The 24,373-nt window shown below is 45.3% G+C and overlaps 1 protein-coding gene across 8 annotated transcripts in view; it reads right to left on the reverse strand.

The window, feature by feature from the left end:
* Positions 1–24,373, reverse strand: part of RBFOX2 (RNA binding protein, fox-1 homolog 2) — a 115,685-nt gene that overhangs the window by 88,621 nt on the left and 2,691 nt on the right. For 3 of the 8 annotated variants that reach the window (XM_009289928.2, XM_019474820.1, XM_009289935.2), the window contains exon 1: positions 4,164–4,565. The exons of 1 other annotated variant lie outside the window; for it this stretch is intronic. In XM_009289928.2, coding sequence (XP_009288203.1) covers positions 4,164–4,208 — 45 coding nt within the window. In that variant the 5' untranslated portion in view covers positions 4,209–4,565. Of the gene's footprint in view, positions 1–4,163; positions 4,566–24,373 lie in introns of those variants that run through there. 4 more of the 8 variants (XR_002086338.1, XM_009289937.2, XM_009289934.2 and 1 more) reach the window with 2 other exon arrangements.

The raw sequence follows: 24,373 nt of genomic DNA on the forward strand, positions 1-24,373 counted from the left end.
CCGGGACACCCCCCCCGCCCCCGGCAACCAAGGGGCTCGGCGGAGGCCCAAAACGCGGGCTGGGAACAAAAACGAAGGTCGCCCCGCGCAGCGCTGCTCCCGGGCCGGCAGGACCCCACGGCCTGACCGCGCTCCTCCGCGCCTACCATTCCCAGCGCCTCGGGTCTAGCGGCCAGGCTTCCCCCGCCTGGACCTCAGGAGGCGGGAGAGCGCATCTCCCAGCCGGAGGATGCTCGGGAGATAGCTGTCAGTTTTGCACAGACCTCCCTCCTGCCACAAAGGGGAGAACGCGTGGGTTACACGGCGTGTCGGATGAACCGGAAGCAGTATCCATGCCAGGATCTGCATTTCTTTCAGCATAAAAACTGGAGATCGCTGGACTCCTTCCCAGCTTGCTTTTTTCCCCTCCCATTTATCTTCAGTAAGCATCTGGCCCTTAACACCTGAGCACTCCGCGGTTGGCAACATTTGTTCTCCCAGTGAACTCGTAGAACAGACCGATATACTGCTACCCATTTGGCAGATGGGATCCGAGACGCACCAATTGATTTTTCCCAGCACTGCACCCACGGAAACCCATGGACAGGGCTGAGCATAGGTCTGCCAATCCCCCGGTTAGACAAGAGGACTATGCTGATGCTCCAGTGCTCATGACACAGAGATAAAACCAGCTCAGGCAGGTTGCCCCTCTGATGTCTCTCTTCGTGACACCTGGTACTCCAGAGACTTCCCAGGCTTTTGCAGCAGAAAAGCCAAATTACAGTGCAGTAACACCTTGCATCCCCATGTGCTCTCCTTTGCATGAATATGCCCAATTATAGTTTACACTCAAAAAAAAAAAAAAGAAAACCAACACCTAGTGGGTTTTCGTTATGGGCTTCTGCTTCTGCTACTGCACTGCTCTGCAGGCAGCCCGTGCTGACCCACACCGCTCTTCAGTTTCCCAATTTCACTACTGCAAACCGACCTCTGGCTCCATGCCTCCCTTTCCCTTTCCTAATGCAGTAGAAGGCTTGCAGGAGCGCGCATCCCAGCCCTGTTCGCTCCTCCAGCGTGAAAAGCCTGAGGTCAAGACACCAGCAAGCCCTTATGTCCCACCAGAGCATGGAGGCAGAGAGCCACGGGCCAGCCGCCCCGCACAACCAAGCAATCGACCATGGTGTGGGGTCCTCTGGGAAGGAGCCAGCCTCCACAGCTGCAGCCCGCAGGGCTCCAAATCAGAGTCCGCATTTTTCTGAGTTATCTCATCCTCTCTGCTAACTTGTATCTTATGATACTACAGGTTTACAGGCAATATTGTAAAACCAGGGAAAGTATTGGATTTTTTTTTTTTTCTTCTTCTTCTTCTTCCTCCCCTATTACAAACCTGAGATTCTGGAACATGATTCTGGGCCAAGTGTAAATTCCATTTCAAAGCAGCAGAAAACACAGTGACCTCCTTATACCTTTGCCATGACAAAGCACCAAGTTTCAGCAACGTGCATCTCATTCACCAGACCTCTGCAAATCACTCAGGATAATCTCCTTATTCTCTCCACTTCACTGTTGCATTCACCCAGTCTCCTCTGTGCCATAGTGGCAACTTCTTGCTTCAGATCTAGGGCACAGACCTTCACGGTGAAGAAACATCATGCTGCCGTCACCCCACTGCTGTTCACCGGATGGCATCATTTCTAATCCACTTTGGCCTTCACCTTAGGAACCTCTAGAAATACTTGCCATCAAAAAGAATCCTCTAAGGAAAAAGAGGTGCCCAACCATGCACCGAACCCTCACTTGCACTGCCTCCCACCACCCAGTTGGTACAACTGCTTTGCTCATGTGCCAACAGAGTGGGAATTTCCTTCAATGTGATCTACTGCTGGTCTCCATCTTTCATCTCCATTGTAGGCCAGAAAGCATCTCCTCCCCCGTGCTTGGAATACATCCACCTTTGCTCCTGTTTAGTGAAAGAAAAGCCCCAATTTCCAATGGATGTGCTCGGGCAACAAGAAATGCAGGTCTGCAGGAGCTCCGATTGCTGCGAAAACATCTGAAATGAACATCTGATACGGAGTTTCAAAAGCTTCAAGAATACCATGGAAAACATGATCAGACTTGATAACACTTGAGGTCTTTGTTATCTTGGGCTCTACTGGAGCCCACAAAGCAACACCTAATAATGAACAAGACTGATAAAATTAATGGGTGAATCTGTGCGACTCACCTTTCCTCACTGAGGGTTGGGGGTTCAGATGTCTCATGGCCAAGTGAAATCAGTTTGGTGGGCCTCCACTTAGGTTCTCCTACGTGCAAATCGTGGAACCACTGCCCAATTTACTATCACCATTTGCAACCCTCTACTGAGGAAAATCAAAGACTCAAACTGCAGAACATGCTGCTGAAAACAAGAGAAGCACGAGTAGAGCTGAAGGCTGGAAGACTGAAGAACATACAGCTCAGAGCCATGAGATCATCCCTTCCTACTTACTGCATTTATTCAAAAAGCAACGTATTCAGAACAGCTCTAGATGCCAATACTTACGAGTTCTCATGACTTCTCATGCATCACAGGCACATATGCGTTGAAACTTCATTACCGTGCTGTAGAAGTAGCATTCTGAAATAACTATGGGCAAATTTAACTAGCCTGCCTCTGCAGTGCCAGGGCACAGCTTATCATCCTTACCACGCCAGGCAAAGCTCATTGCTCCCATCCGAGCACGTCTGCGCCACTTTTCTATCCTCTTCTGTGTTCACCCGGATGTACATGATGGTTTTTGGTTAGCTCCTATCACTCAAATCCTAATAGAAGATAAGCTGGAGAAGGATGTTTAAGCAGCAGGCGCTGGGGCAAGGCCACTGAAATCACACTGGTGAGAGCACAGATGAAGAACTAACCTCTAGTTTGACTAAGTGGTCTACACGTACATTTTCAAACGCTTGGGTTAGTTTAATACCCATAGGACAGGTAGAAATGGAGAGAGAGGAGAAAGCCACAAGTACTCTGCTTTCATCGAGTTTCAGGGTTTGTCTTCCTTTTTCTTTTGCTATGCCTATAATTCCCCTTTGCTGCTAAGGTGGAAAGAAAGCACAGCCTTCGATTTTAACATCCCATTACCTGCATTTCTGTGCTGGCTCAAGTTTAGACAGAGCAAACCTGCCAGCTGGATCAAGGCCAGAGGGAAGAGAAAAAAAAGTTTCAAGTGCAAAGAACCAATTTATCAGGAACAAATCTTAACAACCAAAAGACACACTTCTGCTGGTGGATTCTATTCATGTGCGTAATAAAAACCCCGGTACAAGGTAACCTAACAAAATACTCTTTAGTGGCTATCTGAAGTATCTCGGGGTAGATAATCTTCAACCGCCAGTCTACATTTCACGTTTTCTGGATAAATTTGGTGCCTGTGAGGACAAGGAATGCTGACACTGAATAGCCAAGGACTGTGCAGAGAACATCATCTTTCACTTGGCTCCAAAAGTATTTGAGCCCGACCCACAGCCTCTGGCTTCTCCAAGACTCCACACACCAAGCCAGCAAATCTCACGTGTGCTCCAAATATAGCCCCCTCCCCCAGCAGAGGCTGCAATACAGGCTTTGCCCTGCCCCGAGCGCTGCTCTCAAACCCACCCTTTCCTATCACCCTACACATCCTTGCTGGACCTCCAAAAGCGAAAAGGTGACGAACAAGACTTTGTCGGAGGTTTTGTGGGTGGTTTCAGAGGAGGGAGGAGGAAAATAGGCGAGGAGCTGCTCCCGGTGGCTCGCCATCCCTGCAGGACGGACTGCAGTCACACGTATAAGTCACATGCGCCTGGACAATGCAGTAAGGCACGCAACAACAGACTAGTTTGCAGAGCATGGCATTGCTGTCAGCTCAACCCCCCTACAAAAAAAAAAAAAAGAAAGGCAAAAAGGCAAAAATGCAAACCAAAATACACGAGTCTCAAACAACACAGACCTTGGAGTTAAAGTGTCAAACAGTACTGCTCGCGTGCATGAGCCTCAAAGCCCTCTTTAGAGCCTCCGGGCTGCTGAGGCCTGGGTTGCACCAAGCCAAGGAGCCCAGCATGGAAGTAGTGTCCTTCTACAAAAGCAGCACGTAAGCTCCAGTTTTGCCCAAAGAACATATAGAGCAAACACCAAAACTCTATAAAGTCGCCACTGTCCTTTTGCTTACCTGGACGACTGGGTATTGGTAATCCATACAATACACACCATACATAGCCAAAGATCCTCCAGCTAAAGGCCAAATGGACACAGGACTGGAAGCTTCAAACCCGAGTCTCCGTCTTTCAGCCTTGTGGGAAGGACTCTGGCAGCCCTGCGCAGTGTTTGGCTCGGGCCTCTGGGGCCACTCAGGTTGACACTAGCTCAGCTGAAAATAAAAAGGAGCTGCCTGGCTCGGCTCGGCTCAGCCCCTCTCTTCTGGGATCCAGCAAGGCAGCGCTCAACCATAGGCAGCAGAGGCTCCTAAAATTAGAAATCCCCTACTGAAAACGGCCCTGCAAGCCTCGACTGAGGAGTGTCCTGCAACTCCCAGGCAGCAAACAGAGCGACTGCCGGGAAGAGGGGGACACAGGATCTTCGCAGCCACCACCGCCAGGGATGGGAGGAAGCAAACAGCATTTAGGATCTGAAAAGAGCATATGTTCTGCGCTCTAGGTGCGTCAGAGGGAACACTCCCAATCCAGGACAGGGAAAAACATATGGGACTGTTCCTCCCCCACCCCCATACCCTTCTTGCTGTCCTCAGCAGGGACAGGTGCTGGGATTAGCATAGTAAAACCCTTTGGTGTCGGGGAGGGAGGGAGTGGGGAGAAGCCACATTGATATCTCACGCTGAAGGGATCTCTTTCACGAGGGAGTATGCGCCCATATCGTTTAACGCCTCTCCCTCCCTCCACACTTGAGGCGGGCAGGGACAGCTGCCGGAACTGGGGCTGGCGGGGGGAGCTGGGCCCAGGCATGGCCCCCACCACCCCAGCCTTGGGCCAGCGGGTTGCCCCCCTCAGCTGTTCCAGTCAAACTGGGGGTGAGGGGATTAACTCTTCCACAGGGAACTGCGAGCAGTGGGGAGAAGGGGGTAAGGCTGGGCAGGGCCAGTTGTTGTGCCCGTTTTAGGAAGGCCGTCCCTCCCCGTTCCCAGGGAGGAATCCACTCCCTGACTGACGGGGACAGATGGGGAGCTGCCTGAACAGAGGCCGGCAGGCTCACCCCGTCGGCCCTGCGTGCCGTACGCGTTATCAGACACCTGAGTGCCCGCTGCTGATTCTTAGAAGACACACCGTGGCTGGGGGGCGCCGGGGGGGCCCAACCTCCCATAGCAAATCGCATGTGGTTTCACCCATCGCTACGCCAAACCGCACCTGGTCGACACTGGCCCAAACCCAGGCTCCCAAAGAGTTGACAGCCCAAAACCACAAACAATTCCCACCGTCCTCCAAAGGAGAGCAGTGATAAAACCCCTCCCTCCGAAGCTTCAAAAATGAGGATGTTACAGTGATCAAACCCAAGAAGGGGTATCCAAATTTATCCCACCTCCATTTTAAATGCATACGGTGGGGTTTTTTTGCATTTCTGATCTTCAGCTTTTCTGTAGCGCTGCTGTGCACCACTAAACAGCTACCTCAGCCTAGCTCTGGGGTAGCTGCCTTTCCATCATTACTGGTAATTTCCTCCCCCTCAGAAGGAGTTAAACTTAAGGTTTATTTTTTTTTCAAGAGGTTAAATACATGGATCATTATCTAGCACAATCTGCATGCAGGGCACTTTGTAATTTAGTTAAGGGGTGCCTAACCTGCAGCCCTCTGAACCACCCAGCCCTGCAGGACAGCTCTTGGCTCATCCTCTGCTCCCACTGCCCTTTCTTTCTGAGGCGCCTTGGAAAAGGACAGCTATGAGCTGGGTGAGTGGTTACGGCAGCTGCCGCCCACTCTCATCATCTTTCCTAGGGCAACAGGGCCGCTTCTTCCTTACAAAAAGAGCACGGCCAATTTGGGGAGTATAAAGCATGACATTTTCTACTTCAAAAAAAAACCCAAACCACAAAACTTTCTATAGCCATTGTTTCTGTGTGAAGATTTGCACAGAGAGAGAAATTAATTGCCCATAAATGGGAAAGCAGCTATGCTTCTAGAGCTCTTCACTGGGGAAAAAGGATGAAGCTCTCACAATGGAGTTTCATCTCGTTCTGCCTTTGACTAGCTTATTTTGCCCCAGACCCAGACCAGCTTTCTGGAGCTCACATCGTGCCTCCTCCGCTTCACCTTCAGAGGGTTGTCTGGCCGCCTCTCAGCACTCTCCCTGCAAGCCCCGCTTTGGGGCACAGACAGTATCTGGTTTCCTCTGAACGGCCAATACTTTTTTTCTTCCTTCTCTTTTCTGTAACTACATGTTCAATAGGTGCCTGCCCTTCATTCTTTTGCATAGCTCGTTACTATGCACTCAGGCAATTTAGTATCTCCAATAACATCTTTTTATGAAAAGACATCAATTTATAAAAACCCGAAGTCTTTTCCACAGCCTGTTTTTGCTACTCCATATTACTGCCCCAGGTTTTAAAACCAAATCCTTAACTAAGTTAAAAACCTTACATTTATTTCACAATTCAATTCTTGTCATTTCCAACCAGGCCTCAGGGGAAAAAAACGTTTCCAAGTCCTAGTGCAGATATCTTACTATCTATAAATAACCATCAAATGAGCAAAACAAAACAAGGAGGGGGAGCAGGGAGCACTACCTAAGCTCTCGTTTTAACTACAGATTCATATAGAACTGCCATGCTTTAAAGTTTTTGATGCAGATTGAAGTACTCTGCCTTAACCAGCATTAAGATACTCGGGTGACACTTCAGTAACAAAGCATCGCGCCTCCTGTGTCCCACAGAAAACTAAATGACAAAAGCTACTTTTAAACTTGCAGTGCCAAGATGGATACAGTAGGACTTTATTCACCAGTAATAAACTACTGAATTTTCTGCAAGGCTGGCCATAATGGCTGGCTTACTACTGCACATTGACTTGCAACAAATATTAGTCAAATATAAGATGGCGCTGCGCTCCATAATTTTATTTTGAGATAAAGGCCCAACTACATTACCATATAACCTGCTATGCACATCCATTTCCAGTAACACAAGTTAGGTAACTGTTATAAAATCATAGCCTTGTTCCTGCAAATGCTTACACATATGAATAATTTTTAAATTATATAAATATTAATACTGGAAAAGACCTCCTGACACACAGAATGAGATCAATTGCTATCATACAACGTCATCTAATCTTTTAATAAAATTTATCAGGCCACATCGTATAACTGGGTTTTGCAGCTACGCTACCCTGGCCAAAAGGCTGCTCTAGAACATCACTCCCCAGCAGCTGGGATCTGTGTTCATCTCCAGCTTAACGTTATTCCTGAGCAATTTCTGTTTTTTCTTTGTTCATGTGCCAGTACCATCCTCTGGCTTAACCGTATTTTCTCTTTCCCTTACAATTAACCTCCCTGATGTATCCCCCCTCTACCCATCTAAACAAGCAGCTGTTCCAGTCTTTTCTCACATGACAGACTTGCTATTTCCCAATCTCTAGAAGCCCTTTCTTGCACCTGATCTAGCCTGTGCTCTTTTTTTTTTTTTTAAAGACATTACCCAGAGCAACATGGTTAGCTCCTAATCCATTTCACAATTCCAGCACTAAACTCCATCTTCGCTAGCCTCATTCGTATTTTCCTCTGTAGCACCACATCACACGCTGTAGGACCCATCTACAGTAAGACACGTCATCCCATTAAGAAAAATGCATATCAAGTTAAAAAAATTGGCTAGAGACAGACAGGCTGATATGGCACAATCCTATTCTGATGGATTTGTGTTGCCTTTTATCTCATTTTTCATTTGTGTCCAAGCCTTTAATTACTATTGTTGTCTCAAATTTTGCATACAGCTGAAGTTGGACCAACAGGTCTGTATTTATTCAGATCATCCCCCACTGTCATTAGGGCTATTACGCTTCCTGTTCTCCAAATATCTGATAGCACTCCTGATTTGATAGATTAAAACTTGTATCAGATCTGCAACTTCATGAACTGGTTCCTTCATTTTCAGGAACAGGTACCGCTGTTCCCAAGGCAACCCTGCTCCCCAGCCCAGCCTGCATGCACTAGGGTCTTTGAAATGTCCAATGTGGTGGCTTCTACAGCAGGTTCATGCCCATTACCCATCCTGCCTTTGCTCCCATGATCAACTCTACCTCCAACAACAAAAGGTTTGTTCGATTTTGTGATCACGACAAGAGTATCCTCATTAACTACACTATCCTCAACACTAAGTGGCCCTACATCTTCCCTTCTTCTCTCTAATTGTATTTTGAGAAATCATCACCCATTTTCTTAGCAACATTTGCAAGGTTGGCAGTTCTCACTTTATCCCTACAGTTCCTGACTTTAAAGGCACAGCAGTCTCTGTTGATAAGTCCTCTTTCCACCCCTTGTAAACTCTCTTTTTGCACCTAATAGCCTTTATAAGGTGATTGTGCCTCCAGTTACGCTGAAGTTTCTTCTTACAAGCTTTTCCCCCTTTACTTGTACCATCAAGAATTTGTATCCAAAGTACCTCTAACAACAACAACACAACCCAAACCACACACCTCTACATTCAAGTTTCCAATCTAGTTCACTGACTTCATTAAATATTTTGCTTCATGTATCAAAGTTTGTATCATGATCACCCCATCCAAAGGTGGGGACATGGAGGCTTCTAAACAGCTTGTTTTCCTGTAATAGTCATAACACCAATAATTCACTCACTGTCTCAACAACAGGTGATGATGCTACAGTGTCAAAATCTTTTGACCCTATTATTATTAGCAGCATTTGTTCTCCAGGCTGTATCTGAGAAATTAAAGTTTCTCATACTAATATTTATCTCTCTAATGGTACTGGGAATAATATAATTTCAAGTTTGTATCCGAATCCAATCCTACAAGGGATTACAGCAGAATCACAGTACTCCCTCTGGGACCTCTTTTTACCATTCTTCCCCACGGCAATTTTGACCAGAAACAGATCCTGCATTATCAGTATTACTCTTCTTTCTTCTTTACAGTCTACTGCATACAATACAGCCTATCACCTTTTACATCTACCCTATCTGAACCACACATAATCTTGAATGCATGTTAAAGCCATGATTACTATTCTTGCAGATTGATATTATCCCTATAATATCCAGTTTCATGTTCTGCACCAGTAGCTCTGGTTCCTCTACTTGTTATTTCTAATGCCAGGAGCCTGAAAAAAACAACCCTGGTACGTTTGTGCATTTACCAATCACACAGCTTCCAGCTCCCTCAACTAAGAGTATCACCCATCTAGTTACTGCTGAATTTTATTATTCTTTTTAAAACATTGAATTTTATTGTTTTCCATCTCCTATCTACCCATTGCTTTGCCTAGAGATACTGTTTTACATGCTACTGTAGCAGCATTTACCTAATTTTCCTCTTTCTGTGTACTAAGCAAGGCATGAAGATTACACAAGTTTTTCCCAATGTTCTCAAAACCCAGTATTTTGCTTCACATGCACTGCTCTCTTCGATGTCTGCAGACTGAGGAGCATTTTTGGAAAATGCAAGACCACAGCCCTGGGCTTTGCTTTGCCTGCTTTCTTCAGACTGGTTATAGCAAGCATGCTAAGTCACAATTACAAGTACAGCTATAAGAACATAAGCTAGCCATAGTCTCCCTACGTTTGAAGTGCATCCATGGTAGTTCCAGACGTTCTGCATGTACATTTTTTTTTTAATTGCTAAAAAACTGTGGTACTGTGGGGACACAACAATACAGCATGGAGTCCGAGATATTTCCATGCTGCACAGTCATTACACCACATTGATCTTTACTAAGAAAATTACACCAACAGTTTCATTTTATAAACTGAATTTATAAAATCTTTAGTATAATTCTCTGTTCTCCAGACAAATTAATCCAAGCCTTATCTAGTTAATCCCACTAAAGAGTTCTTACCTCCGCTGATTCTAACTCTTCATCGCTAGAAGCCTGGCTGATGCTCTTCCTCTCACCCACCAAAAATGGCATCTTTAACAATTAGCCAATCACTACATCTGCTAAACTGGGTCATCAGGGATCTGATGAGCAGCTTACAATATGTCTCTGCTTTTTAAAGACTGATGTAAATGTAGGAAGCATGCCAGCAAGCAAGGATGCATTTTCTGGCTTGGTATGTACTGATTTCCATAGCAGCTAAATAGATCAAGCGGCTCAGCCAGCTCGTACCGGTGTTAGACAAACAGCACACAGTACCAAGATTGCATCTTTAGAGCTCCAAAAGATTCTCATTTTGCACCAAAGCAAGTCACATGTCCTGAGCACGAAGGTGGCTTTTGCTCGGTCCAGGTGAGAATTTATACTGGAAAGTCATCGTTTTTCTACAGGGCTACATTTTCCGGGCTGTATTGCTCATTTGGTTTGAACAGGTATAACGTTTTTCAAAAAGCTGCATGGTTTTTTTTCTTCCCAGTTTTAACATAACCAATGACTAGACAAAATTACATATGATCTGGTTGTTATTTTGACCCTGAAATCATTAGAGATTCAAGTGGGGAGGACATAAATGCAGGCAGAGCATGCACAGGAAAGCTCAATATTCCGAAATGGCAAGCAGAAGCAAAGATAATGACAAATAGGTGACTGCATAAATTGTTTTTCCTCATATTACAGAAACCTGGCAGTTTTACACAGGTGTCCTGATCTTAAGAGCACGAAGATCTGGTGGTGGATCAGCTATGCAGGAGAGCAAATAACTCAGTACCAAGCCAGCGCATTCTTTGCGAGTGAAATACGTTAAGCATGCAAACATTGAAGATCAGGAACGAGATGCATTAAGCAGAAATGGAACCAGCAGTTCTGGGGAATGTGGAGTAGCAGCAGAAGCAAATGAGAGCATGTTGGATTAGTGTAATAAGGACATCACAGGAAAGAATTTGAATGCGTTGGTAAAGCCATAGGAACCACTGCTTGCCTGAACCCGGTCTGATTAGTTAGTGCTACTGATTCCTCGTGTTCGTTAGGATTAATGTTCCTAAAACACATTAACACAAACGAAATTACCAAAAATATACTTTGAATCCAAGGAAACTAAAATCCCTCTGGCAAAAGGCCTAAGAAGCTCGAACCTAGAGAAAGCAGCAAATACCAGGTTATGTGTAGCAGAGAAGATAGCCCCATCACACTCACTGCTTCTGTCAAGGAAATACCTCAGGTAGACAGTGGAACCTCAGTCATTACATATTCCAGTTTTCATGGATAAAATTCACAATTTCAAGAAAACTTGAGAGAGAAAAATACCAAAGACAATATTTAATAAAATGGAAGCTCTGAAATAGCTCCTGGTTATGTCCTTTCCCCTCAAAGGGCTGGAGATCTCCCTTTTCAATCACCTTCTGCAACACATTCTCCATTTGCAAGGCAATTTACTTACCAGTGATGGAGTTTGTTTGTGTCTGCCTCTACCACTCTAAACACTCCCCATCCAAGCTCTGTAGTCCTGAAACTGATCTAAAGTGGCTTTACAGCTAGGCACCGTGCACGCTCTAAACTGTGGACATAAGATACCCGCGTCCTGTTAGCACCCTCAGCTCTTCACTGCATCATCTACGCATAGCTATTAAATATTAATGGTTTGTCTAGACTGGAAAACTAGCAGAGTTTTAAAAGACAAGTACAAATACACAGCATAAAAGGACAGGTCAGAATGAAAAATAATTATTTCTTATGTACCACTTATTTTCAAAGCCTCAGCAAACTCTGCTTTAGGGAAGGACATGGAAAAAGGAAGCAGAGCAAAGATACTATGTCGGTCTGCTAAAGCAGCATATTGCAAGACCTTTGTTTGCTGGACAACTGGCTTTGTTTGTTTGTTTTGTTGAGCTTTCTTACAGACATCCAGTAGAATGGCAGCATTAGCAAGCTCCAGAAACCTACAGACAAAAATAGGACTCGTGAAATCACAAGCCTGGATCTTCCTCAACCAGAAACCAAGCTCTCTGAGTACCTGATCTCCACAGTCATGGCTGTCAAGAGAGACAAAGACTCTTGGTGAAATTGCAGAAAGTAAAGACTCTTGATCCTGAAGTTAGATCCGTGTAGACAGAGTCTTCCTGAACTTGGAAGTACAGATCCTACCCACACCAACTTCAGCTGCCAGACAAGGACCCAGAGTCAATTCAGGCAAAACTCTGATTGCCCAAAGTCTGTCTCTGAAATTATTACAAAGGAAAAATGTAAGGCAGCGATGAACACTCATCTGAAGTTTGAAAAATCCTCTGTCAAAAGACTGTGCTCCCAGAACCAAGGTTTTACGCACGACGCTAGCTAACGAGCTGGCTCCCAGGAAGGCAGGTTTAACAGAACAATAACTCACAAAAATATATTAGCGATTAAGTTGCAAAATAAAGCTGGCAGCAGTCTGGATATACCAGCAGCATACAGAAGACATGACTTCAACTTTCATTTCTACCCCAACCCATTGCTTTACACGCATTACAAAACAGGTTTTAATTATACTGTCTTCAGAAAACTCCAGCACACCTGAGTATAACACACAACAAATCCAAAAGGAGCTTCTAAAACCAGACAGGCTCCATCACCTTAGTTATTACCAGAGGCACAGTATAAAGGGGGAAAAGAAAGTATACACAGATTTTCCAGAAAAAACATATCCGTGTGTTGGGCCTGGGCCTCCTTTCAAGGAGAACTCTAAGTGCTTGGCACTGCTTCAGGAAGAAAATAAGTGTACTTTTGGGCTAAGCCATTTGGCAAAGAAAGTGATCGTAGCACAGCTTTCTTTTGGGACCACTTGTGTATGCACTGATCTTGGTAATGCTACATGTCCATCAAAATGCTTTTTGCCTGTTACATGAAGAAAAAAAAAAAAAAAGAAAAGGTGTCCAGATGCAAAATTTCAACATCAGAGAAGAGAAGAAGTTTTCTCTTGGTAGTTTAGACATTACATGACAGCCATGCTGCCTTTCTATATTCTTTTGGGGGCAGTGGAGAAAGGGGAAACAAAAAGAATAGAGTGGAGGCAGTTTTCCTTCACTACAGAGGCTGCTAGATCTATCGGCTAGCTCCAGAACCTCAGTCAGAGAAAAGCTTTGCCCATTTTGTCTCTCATACTCCCACTTGGTTTTTCACTTAACAAGCAGCAGCAGCTCAATTAGCTGATCCTTTAGGGGACAACGGGGAGATCCAGAAAAGAAAGACTTGACACTTCTACGAAATACAGCAGCTTAAGCCTGAGCATTTCTCCAGATCTATGCTAAGCCTACAAAAATTAAGGTTAATTCCTTAATTAAAGAACTATCTTCCTAAGAATAAGTATTATTAAAAGTCACCAGATGGTAGTATCAGAGATACTCTCACCAACTATTTTTAATTGAATGAATCACAAACTAGGGCTGGACCGCACAGGCGATTTCCCCCGTAGTGTAAGTATAGTTATGCCGTTATCTCAGCCCCACCAGCAGCCGCGAGGCCGATGGTGACGCCACGTGCATTCCCAGTCCCTTGCAAACGCTTGTGGGATAAACCACTTTCACCGAGGGTTTGAGCTAACACGTTTTACCTCGCCTTTGCCTGGGGCGAAGGGAGCACGTGATCAACTATCGCACAGCATTTCAGTACGTGGCCATCTTACTCATCTAGCTGAGCGCTCGCTCCCTAACGGAGATGGTTTTGGTATGGATTTTCCTCCCCACCTTGCCTCCCGGCTTATCAAATTGCTTCCACGTGACAAACTAAAATAGAAAAAGGTACTTGTTCCAAGTTAAAGAGTGTCCACACAATAAATTACGCTAGTATCAACTTGAATTTATCCCTACCTTAGAGCAGTATGGCTTCCCAGCTACACAAACAAAAGCAGAATTTGGGGGAAAGGTTTTCTCGGACAGCATTTTGTTCTTTTGACACTGGAGCAAAGGCATTCCCTGCCCAACTTGGTTTAACCAGAATAGCAGAGCAGCTGCCCGCACACTGTAACTGTGCAAGCAAGAGACAAAACATGTCAAAAATACTAAACTAAATTCTTAATTGAATGGAAGTAAAAAAGAAATAAACAGGCAGCACGGTCTGCGTGAGATAGCTGGGTCTGAGACTGCATTACTGGCAGGAACTGAGGAATTGGAGAACCTGCAGCCAGGACCTTTAGCTGCCGCAACAGCAGGTCACCGAATAAATCTCAAGAAATCATTTGGAAACAGTTCCAGCGTGGCAGTATACAGAATATGACACCTTCAGCATAAATCTGCAAAGACAATTTCATGATAGAAGAATTACATCCATCCATTAATTTCTGTAGGCCCCAGTTCAAAATCTTGCTTGACTGCTAAGCTTCAGATGATGAATCCTGCTTTTTCCCCATTCCCATTTAAAAAAAAAAACAAAACAAACACCCAAACTCAGGCAGCTCGAAAGAGATTCAAGAGCAAAATACCAGAAATGCTGTAGTTAAGAGTTCGGTGCATTTGCTGAGTGCACAGAAAGGATCCAGAAATAGCACGCAAAGCTGAGGTTTGGCAAGAACAATGCAGTTCACCCTGAAAGAGGAAAGTCAGACACACTAAATGAATGGTGACAGCAGCAAGTCATGCTTTAATGTAGGGAGTGACCCCAGGGACTACTCTTGTTGGGGCAGAGGTGCTGGTTATTGCTGTGTCCCTCCTCTGGTGGTTTTAGTGGAGAAGTAGAAGGCTGTGGTGGAGAACAGAAGAGGTATGTTGAGGCTATGTCATCTCTTAGGCAAGAAGTAGTCTTCACATCGCTTTCTGCCTCACACTAAGACAAAAATAGTAAAAGGCAGCAAACACCTAGATTTCGTTGGGTTGGGTTTTTTCGAAACTTATCTGTTTCTGAGAAAGCAGGAGTGATCAGAACTCTGAAAATCTTTTTCTTCTCACAAAGTCCAAAGACGTGGGCACAGAGGGCTGCTAGGGGCACGTAAGCTAACTGTTACCCACACTTCTCCCCAAAAGCCAAGAGGACAGAATAAAGCCTGACACGGCTCAGTCCAAAAGACTTTCCTGCGGGCTAGCTTCAACTCTCAGCAAGTTCTAAAACAAGCCACAGCAGCTGAAATCTCTGGACAACAACCACCGAGGGCTTTCTCCAGCTGCACCATCTGCACGATCAAGATACCTGCTCTTTTCAGCAGCTTTCTGTGACCTCTACAAAAAAATTCACACGTGTTCATTCACCCCAATTTGCCACTATCTGCATCCTCTGTCCCAAAACCAGGAAGCCATAAAGATGGTTTCCTGGCTTCCATGAAAACCCTTATCTCTGTTTTCTGTCGCTATCAAGAAATCTCCACCAAAGACTTGGCTCAAGTTCTCTGCACACCTCTCCGGTTACTCTGCAGTGGGGCTACTCTCACTTCATGGTAACAGGACTACCAACACAAAAATTAACTGCAACCCCTCTGCATTATCGGCAGCACTCGAACTTCAGCCTCTATGGCTTTATGGGTCTCTTAGCACGAATTTAAAAGAACCACTTATCTCAGGCTAGAGATTCGTGTGTAGGCCAGAGTTAAAGTAGGACAACACTTAAGCTGCATCTCAAGCCCACATTGTAATGAAGCAAAAGCTGCAACTTCAAGCTCTGAAGGGGCACAGCAGGCACACCTCCTGCAACTGCTCTGAACTAGATAACTTCTGAGAAACTTGTATGAATCTTGAAAATCTAATAAGGCTCGACGGCCTGCGACTGAACTGCTTTAGCAGGCAGGTCGAGCTGCAGCATCCTCTTTCACGTACATTACCAGGTCCTCAGTACGGTGCTGGGAATGAGACCTTTTTCTGCAGCAGAGGAATGTGGTAGATGTGCAAACCCTGCAGGAAGCAAACTTCAGAATGGCAGATTGCCAAAGGCATCTCTGGGCGAAAGGAAGAAAAACCGTCACTGCCACCCAACTGCCCCAGATTGTCTGCACTACAGCAGGAAAATACATAACCACCATCAAGATGAAAACAAAGAAAATGACGGCCACATTAAAAAAAAAAAAAAAAAAAAAAAAAAAAAAAAAAAAACAAAACAAAAAACCCCACCACGTTTTCTGCACATTCTGTTTCTGTTCCTGACTTACCTTCTTTACAATTATGGGACAGATCTAATAACAGCCCCTAGAAATCCAGCTGTCACATTTTGATCGTTTACTGATTGCCCACAGAGATCTAATTACTTCTGCCAGTCCACATGCCTAAAACCTCACGTGGGCACGGCCATTCCTCAGCCTCGCCCCGCCAGAGGTCTGGAGAGTGGAAGCAAGAGCAACGCTAGGATGATCAGATGGTTTTTGGAGCCGCCAAGGTCAAAGTATAGGGACAGGAAGAAGGGTAACAGCTGCTCTACAGCTAGAGACAACAGAATGCTTAAAAACCTAGAAAAATAATTAAATGAACTAATGAGCCATAGTTGGCAAAGGAACCACAGGTCAAGGAAGATACAATTCCTCAGTGGGGGGGAGAGGTGAAGAAGGGGAGAAGCTCTCCCATGTCGGGGCAGAGAGGGACCAAGTTAGCAGCTCCATAGCGGAGCTGTGACAAGGAAGGTAGAGAGAAAGGGACATATCAAGAGAAGAGGTGATTTATTCCAGAGTTTCAGGGCTGGAATAAGCAGTAGAGGATGAATGAAAGGGAATGTCTGTGGTGGATCCAAACAAGAGACAGGAGCTGGATGGCAATGCCACAGGGTTTGTTTTGTTATTGGGTTTGTTTGTTTTAAAATGAAGTTAATAGAAAAACATCAGCAGTTTAAAGTGCTCCAAGCATACAGCCTGCTGCTCCTCCTAGGTTATGACAAAAATTCCCGCCCCCTAATGAGAAGGGCTTCTTGGGATCCAGCAGCCCTCCGACTCTTCACCCCCAGTTGGGGGGCGGAGGGTGTTCCCATATCAGCGGCTCAGCAGCACGGAGCTCCCCGTGCTGGCACCGGCCGCCTGCCCAATTCAGACCTGTAATCTCCCTCGACTTTGATTTAATGCAGCAATTACTGGTAATGTGGTTTGAAGGAGATAAATGCCCAGTACAGGGCTGGCTGGCACTGACGCTCATTCCGCTCATGATGCGAGAACAGTTTTAATTAAAATCCCCTTTATGATAAAGGAGCTGCTTGACTGGATGTTTCTGTGCAGCCCTGATATGGAGCCTCTTCCAAAGCGGATTAGAAATCAAAGTTTCCCCCTTCTTGCTACTGGCAACACACAAAAATAGGGAACACAGTCACCATGTCACCCCTCTGCAATTTCCTTAACCCTAGAACTGCTGGGAAAATGCCCACGTTTGCTTAAAAGCAATTGCTACCTCTTGTCATGGCTCCAAGTGTTTTCCAAAAACTAAGCACCAGGGCTGCTTTAATTAGAATAAACGCATCAAGAGAGGTTACCCTCCGTGATCCAAAACCAGTTTCCCTTCTGTCTGGTTTAAAAGGGAATCAGCTTGGCTACTTCTATGGCAGACCCGTCCCTACTGCCTGTATTCTGGCGAGGAGAGAAATCAGACCCGCAGTGCGCTGGCAAGATGGTAGGAAGTTGGGATCTGGCTGAAAGACTGGAAAAGCAGAAGCCTCTGCTGGGTGAGGCAGAGCAGCACGGACAGAGAAGAAAGAAGGAGCAGCACTGCAAGATAAAGGCATAAAAATTGGCAGAGCGGTGAGGATCCCAGCACAGACATGTTCCAGAAATGATCTGTCAGCTCTTGATCGAGTTACAGCAAATGTAGGTGCAATTTTGGGTTGGTTTTCTTCTTTACAGTATAGGAAATACCAGAGATGAATACATTAAGCACAGCTAGTTTCTATTATTGCAAGTGCCAGGAGCAGATTGTCACAGTGAGAAATTGGCCTTGTACATTACACAGAAAAGGCAGCGCTGGGTTTGGAGGGCTGCAGACAGTGCAATGTGAAGATAAAGAGTCTCAAGTCTGAATGCGCATTATTCTCTCCTTAAGCCACCGAACACACGTAAACACAAAAAGGCTGATTTAAGCAGCTGAATTTCTCCGTGACCTTCAGAATATATCTGTGGACCATGGGACTGTCCAAGCCTTCTCCTGGAACGCCCCCCTCCTCCTTTTCAGTCTTTGCCTCATCACCCTAGGAGTGCTCCATATTCCCTGAAATTGTCTTCTCCCCCAAAGCCCTCAATGCCAGTCAATGGGATTCCGCTCCAAAAAACCTTTTTCTTTCAAATTTTAAAGTGGCTCTCATGTTCTGCAATTCCCCACCCCCTTCAGACAGCACAATATCAAACAGATGAAAAAAAAAAAAAATCCTGAACAGAAACCAGGAGGGATTCGGCACAACAGCGTGACTAGCTGACTCCACGGGAGTCTGAAGCAGCAGACACCAGACCACCAAAGGCTGATGTGGCACCAGTGTAATGGTAAAACCAGCCTTCAGGAGCACCGTGCTCCTCAACAGGATGAACAAAGGGTAAAAACACCAGGTCAGAAATGGCAACGTGAAGACTTAATGTGGTTTTGCTGGTCCACAAGGGAAAAAAACGAAACCAAAAAAGGCCTGGTATAATTAACAAGATTAAAGGGGGATTTAGGATCAGGACAGAAAAGCAACGGGCCAGATTGATCCTTACAGGATTAAAGCTGGAATCCTACTAAGAGTCCAGTGGTTGAGAGATCAACGCAATGTAATGGGATTAAATCAACATCAGCTTTTGTTTTTACAGAACTGAAGCCCCAGCGCCCATGCTTTTACCTCTTTGGATAAGCGGCCAAAAAGTTGACTGGTACCTACAGACAACCAGTGTGCAGGTCGGCCAGGCACTTCCCCCTTCAGCCCTCTCATGACAGAAGAGCAATAGGTGCTGCCGCTTTCAGAAACAAAGGATGAAAACATGTGGTTTATAACAAGTTGTCCAAACAGGCAAGAAAGCTGAGGATTTACCGAAGTCCATGTTCCAGCCAGCTCTAAATTAACTGGTATCAAGTGTGATGGGATCACCCCAGGACTGACGGATGGGAAAGCCAGGAGGACAGTCCCAGCTGCATTCAGACATGCTGCCGACAGGCAATTGGATTTTGATATTGTCTCTTGCCGGCGAGGAACAAAGGACAACAAAGGACGCAGTATACTCTGCAGAACATATCAGCAAACACATTTAAGACAAATTGTCGCATGTCCCCGTTGCACAACAATATCCAAGAATTACAAAAGTGAGAAAAGCCTCTTTCAGCATGTATCATTTGCATTACAGCTGGTGCAACACATGCAGGCCAGCTGCACCTCTATTCCCCTGCCCAAGTTTCCAAAGCTTGCTGGTAATTTGAGTTGGTAGTGGGGGGGGAGGGAAAGAAGGAAACAGGACAAGGCACTTGGTTCTTTCTAGATATGTATACTATTTTTAAAGTTTTTATTCCTGTAGGAGAGAAAAACATGCATGTTTAAATGAGAGGGTATCCATCACCACCCTGCTCAGCTGAAGAGGGAAGGGGTGTTTATCACACACCTGTTAGCAACAGCTAAACAGCTGCATTGGATAGCAGTGCTCCCCATGCAAGGAAAAAGCATTAAAGCATCTCATATTTCTACAGCACTTCTGAGTCCTAAAGGTGTTTAAAAACAGCAGTTACACATACACTATATAAACTCCAGCAAAGTTTTTGCTGCAGAAGAAAAATTTCCCCGATACTAAAATTTTAAAATGCAGATACCGCCCGTTTCTTCAAAGATGCCACAATCAATAGCCTCACCTAAGCTGAATGTGCTTCTCCTGTTCAGCTGGTTGGACCAAAAAAAGTAATCGGCATTCACTGCTCCTCCTCACTCAAGCAGCAGCCAAAATCTCAGCGTAATAAATTGGGGAGGGGGAGAAATAGCTGAAACTACTGCTGGATCCAACAAGCCTGTGAGCAAAGCTGCTCTGCAGCATTACCGAGATGGTCCTGATGGCGCTACATACCCCACTTATGCTGCCAAATAGGCTTCGCCACCTTCCTGGGCAACGCTTCGTCTTTACTCAGAAGAGTTCTCCATCCAAAAGGTACGTCACGGATGCAAGCAGGCATCACCGTAGTGATTGAGGGTGGGATGAAAAAGGAGGCCGTTACGACAGAAATGAAAAGTTAAAAAATAGCAACAGGCAGATCACACTGCACATTTTCTATTTTCTAGCCACATATACACATTTGAATGTCAGCATTTTTCTGCATTTAAACTTTGTTTCAACACTAGATGATTTAATAAAAAAAGTACAGAGGCGTGTTCCAGTATCATCCTATGCCAGCTCCTTAAAGCACAATGAATAATAATTCCTAAGAATATCTAAAAAAATTGTCACCTGGTCAAAATATTTTCACTTCATCGTTGTCTTAATGTTCAAGATTCAATCAGAGCATTGTGTGGGGGACAGCATGTTTCATTTGAGGCAGGAGAAAAACTAACTGCCTTTGCCCTGGATTTGGCTACAGACCCAAGAACCATCTGGTAAAAAATCAGCCAGAGCATTGTGCAGGCAGTATATTAGTCATGAGATGTAGGACTCTGAGAACAATGAAACCTAAATTTAAGGGACAGACGAGGGAAACTTAATTACTTGTTTAAGCTTCTTCACAGCTTTGAGGAATCTTTAACACTTTCAGCAAAAGAATTTAGCACCGGAGGGCACAAAGCAGAGCCTCGATTGATTTCTTAATTTTCTGCAAGCCCATTTTCACTTCCAGCATGAAACTATCTGCACTGGTCCATCAGCACAGCCTGCCTCTCTGATGCATGGCTGCAGGGTACATCATATCACCCTTGGTATGGAGTACCATCCAGAGCCGCAGTACTGCAGATACAGATCGCAGATCCTCCTCCAAACTGACAACTCCCTAAAGAAACCATTTTGTCTGACCCCACAACCTGACTCAAACTCCTTCAGCGAGGGCTACTGGTACAGCAGGACGGAGGGATCTCTTCCAGCTAATTGCACAAGCCATCCAGTCATACTTCTGGTTAAGCATGCACACATACGCACTTGATAGCCTAGTGACTGCTTAGAGCTGTGGCAAAAAAGCCATCCAAATTCAGATCCACTCAAAGACCTTTCCTATACCATCGCCATACCCTTGGGGGTTAGGACAAGGGTAAAGTTCTGGCACTGCTGGAATTAGGATTTGCAAATAAGTACCATGGGAAGTGCAGGAAACAGATGTTCCGTCTCAAATAGCTATTATCTGCACTCTTCCTCAAGCTTTCAGCTGGAAACCAGGAAGGCTGAGGTTTATTCTTTTCTTATTCTCCTACAGTTTATTCTCTTCCTCCCAAGATAAACAGGCTGTTTGGTGAAAAACTAACTTAAACAGGACCCGGTCCCTGTCAGTCTCCCAAGACTCAGACAGGCTTACAGCAAACAGAGTCCCCTGTGCTCATCGCTGTTTGGACAGGTGGGAACAGAGCAGACAGGCAGAAGAGCCACTGGAGAAATTCACGCCGACTCAGCCAGCCTACATCCCTCTAATTCTTTTGTTTAGGCTCATCAGGGAAGGAAATTCTTGAACGTGATGGCAATGTGCTGGGCACTGATTTTACCTGTTTTTATATTAATCAAATGTAGCCTACAGAATAGATCACCCTGATCCCGAATCTCACTTCTCTGAAGCCAGTACCCTAATTTGAAATGCCTTCTCTTTTTGAACTGAACTGGGCTTCCTTGTCTCAGTAGTGACCTTGGCATCTTCCAGGATTACAGGCTTGAAGGAACACAGAACTGGAAAAGATCACCTGGATTATCAACTCTAGTCCTCTAATAACACAGGCAGTCACATTATAATCTCTTTCATAAACTCTTCTTTCTGTTTCCCAAATCTCCAAAGCCTGTATAAAACCCTAGATGCAAATAGATGCAAGTTGCTTTGTCACACTAACCCCCAGAGGAACGCAATGCAGATATCCCCAAACCAGCTGTGCATGGAGCAGCTCGGGTGTGGAAGCAGTATAACCATGTTCACGAGGTGCTGCACCAAAGCTAATAAACCCTATCGAGCAGCAGAACGCCCTATCTCAGTAGCAGTGCTGGACAAACATAACTATATTACTTCTGGATTCAAGCTGCTATATATGCATGCCACAGTATGGCACCGCGGGGACTTGCAGGCTGGAGAATCAGCTTACAGGCTACTAGCTCGGGGATTTTTGCATGAGCTCCATTTTATGATTTTCCAGGGCTTTCCTGCTCCGGAGCAAGAATCCAAAATTGGTGTTTATATTAACACAAAGTGCCTTTTACCATATTCACAGAAATTCACCCAGACCTGACCTCTAACATGCATTCAGGAAAACCTTCCTGCACCCTCACAGCCACAGACTCCCAGAGGCTACCACAGCTTAACCTCCCTTAGCGTTGACCACACCGTGCATGCACCTTTTGCACACAGCAACTGCGCACTCTCCATCCCGTCAGAGCTTCAGTTGATGGCTGACGTGTTTATTTGCCATTCCTACCAAACAGGTTCCAGCCAAAGACCTACAGACACAGCCAGAGTTCCCCAGCAATAGCTGCCCCAGGCTTGGCACCAGCACAGAGCAGGGAGGCCGTTTTCCCTGGATAGCCACTTGCTTTGCTGCTATCAAATGCATGCTTTGAAAACCACGCCGTAATGACCGTACTTTTCACTGGCAGTAGCTACCTCTCATGAAAAAAAAACAAACAAACAAAAAAAAGACAGACATGGCGTGAGGAAGAGCACGTTGCTAAGACCCAAGTTTGGCAGCAGAGTTGGGTTTCCAATCCCTTGGTGGTAAAGCTGATGAGCTCGGAGCCTAGAGGGAAAAATTATTCCAGTGAATGCAAAGAGAGGCTTTTAAGTGACAAAAAGGCAAGTAAAAGACAGGTCAGGAAGAAAACCAACAAAACACATTTCAAAATGAGCTTGGCAAGCTTACTAGCACTATTCTTGCTTGTATGGTAGATAATTAGTAGGTCTAGGTAAGATCTTCACTTTCACAGGGCTCTAGAGAAATAAATCATTTCTAGTTGCAATAGGCAGCCAGCCCTCTCACAAACACTCAGCATGTACTCTGTACATGGCTGCAAGAAATGAGGAAATTATCTATACCCACTATAATCTGAGATCAGAGCAATGAATCCAGTGCTTTCCTACCAGAAGCCTAGCAACAGCGTGGACCTCCCCTACCTTGGTCCCTCCTGCCTTTGATAGTTTCAGCTGTCTTTGAGCACAGGAGAAGGATGGTTGATAAATTGCTTGCTAGGGCTGCTGCCCCTTCCTTTCAACCTTTCTTGTAACAACAGACCTCCAACAAGGCAACATTCATACATGCAACTCTCAGAACACATCATGCTCTTTAGAAAATACTTGGAATTAAATGACTCTAGATTATATCTTATGACTCACAGTACTCACAGATTCATCTGCTCATAAATGAAAAAAATAGGGCTTTCTTGTCCAGAAAAGGGTTGAACACTTTTCCCACACTCAAAGCACTCTGCTCCTGGCTGTCGCCAGCAGAACGCCTGCCCCCGTGTTGTCAGTACACCCCTCCCTCCGAGCAAAGACCCTCTCGCCTTCGTAGCCCAAATTACCCCACGTCCCATCCAGAGAACTGATGACCAGGAGCCCTCTTGAGCAATTCAGGAGCCCAGACAGCTGCAGGCAAATAGGAATGAGTGCGGGAAGAGACAAAGGTAGATTTAGATGGTCCCCTACAAACGAAATACTCATCTGCAAAAACAGAGCTCCTATATGCACCTCCTATACATAAGGTAAAGTACCCATCTTGAGTTTCAACACTGATGATCAGATGTATGCACTCGAATGGTTTGCAACATCAGAAAGGATATCATACCGTCTCTGCTTCAGAAAGACTTTATACAACTGCATCCTACACAATAGAAGTGTTAAGATAAATAGCCTCTCTTGATATTTAATGGCACAGCTAGTCTGCACCTTCACTTCCTTCACAATGCCAAGCATTAGGTCACCACAACAGGTATTTTAAGTTTCCCACTCTCCAGCTCTCCACAGCCCACAGTCCCCTGCAGTCTACAAGGCCCTCATTTAAGAGTATCCTGCAACAAGTTTCACCCGAGGGAATACAGTTCAGCAAGCAGGAACGTCAGTCTGAACCAAGGCTACACCACCACTTCATTTCAGAGACAGCATTATAATCAGGGACTGTGATGCTGCAGGTAGCCTGTACTTTTGGGTTCAGTATCCACACCATACTACAGCTGCAGAGGAAGGTGCGTTCTCCTTTTTATTTTATTATTTGTCAAATGTGACAGCATTCAATATTGCACAATCTCTTCAAGGAAGATAATTTTGTAACGTGCACGGGGGGAGGGGGGAACATTATGTT

This window comes from Aptenodytes forsteri, unplaced genomic scaffold, assembly GCF_000699145.1.
Source record: "Aptenodytes forsteri isolate BGI_AS27 unplaced genomic scaffold, ASM69914v1 Scaffold284, whole genome shotgun sequence".
Taxonomy (NCBI): Eukaryota; Metazoa; Chordata; class Aves; order Sphenisciformes; family Spheniscidae; genus Aptenodytes; species Aptenodytes forsteri.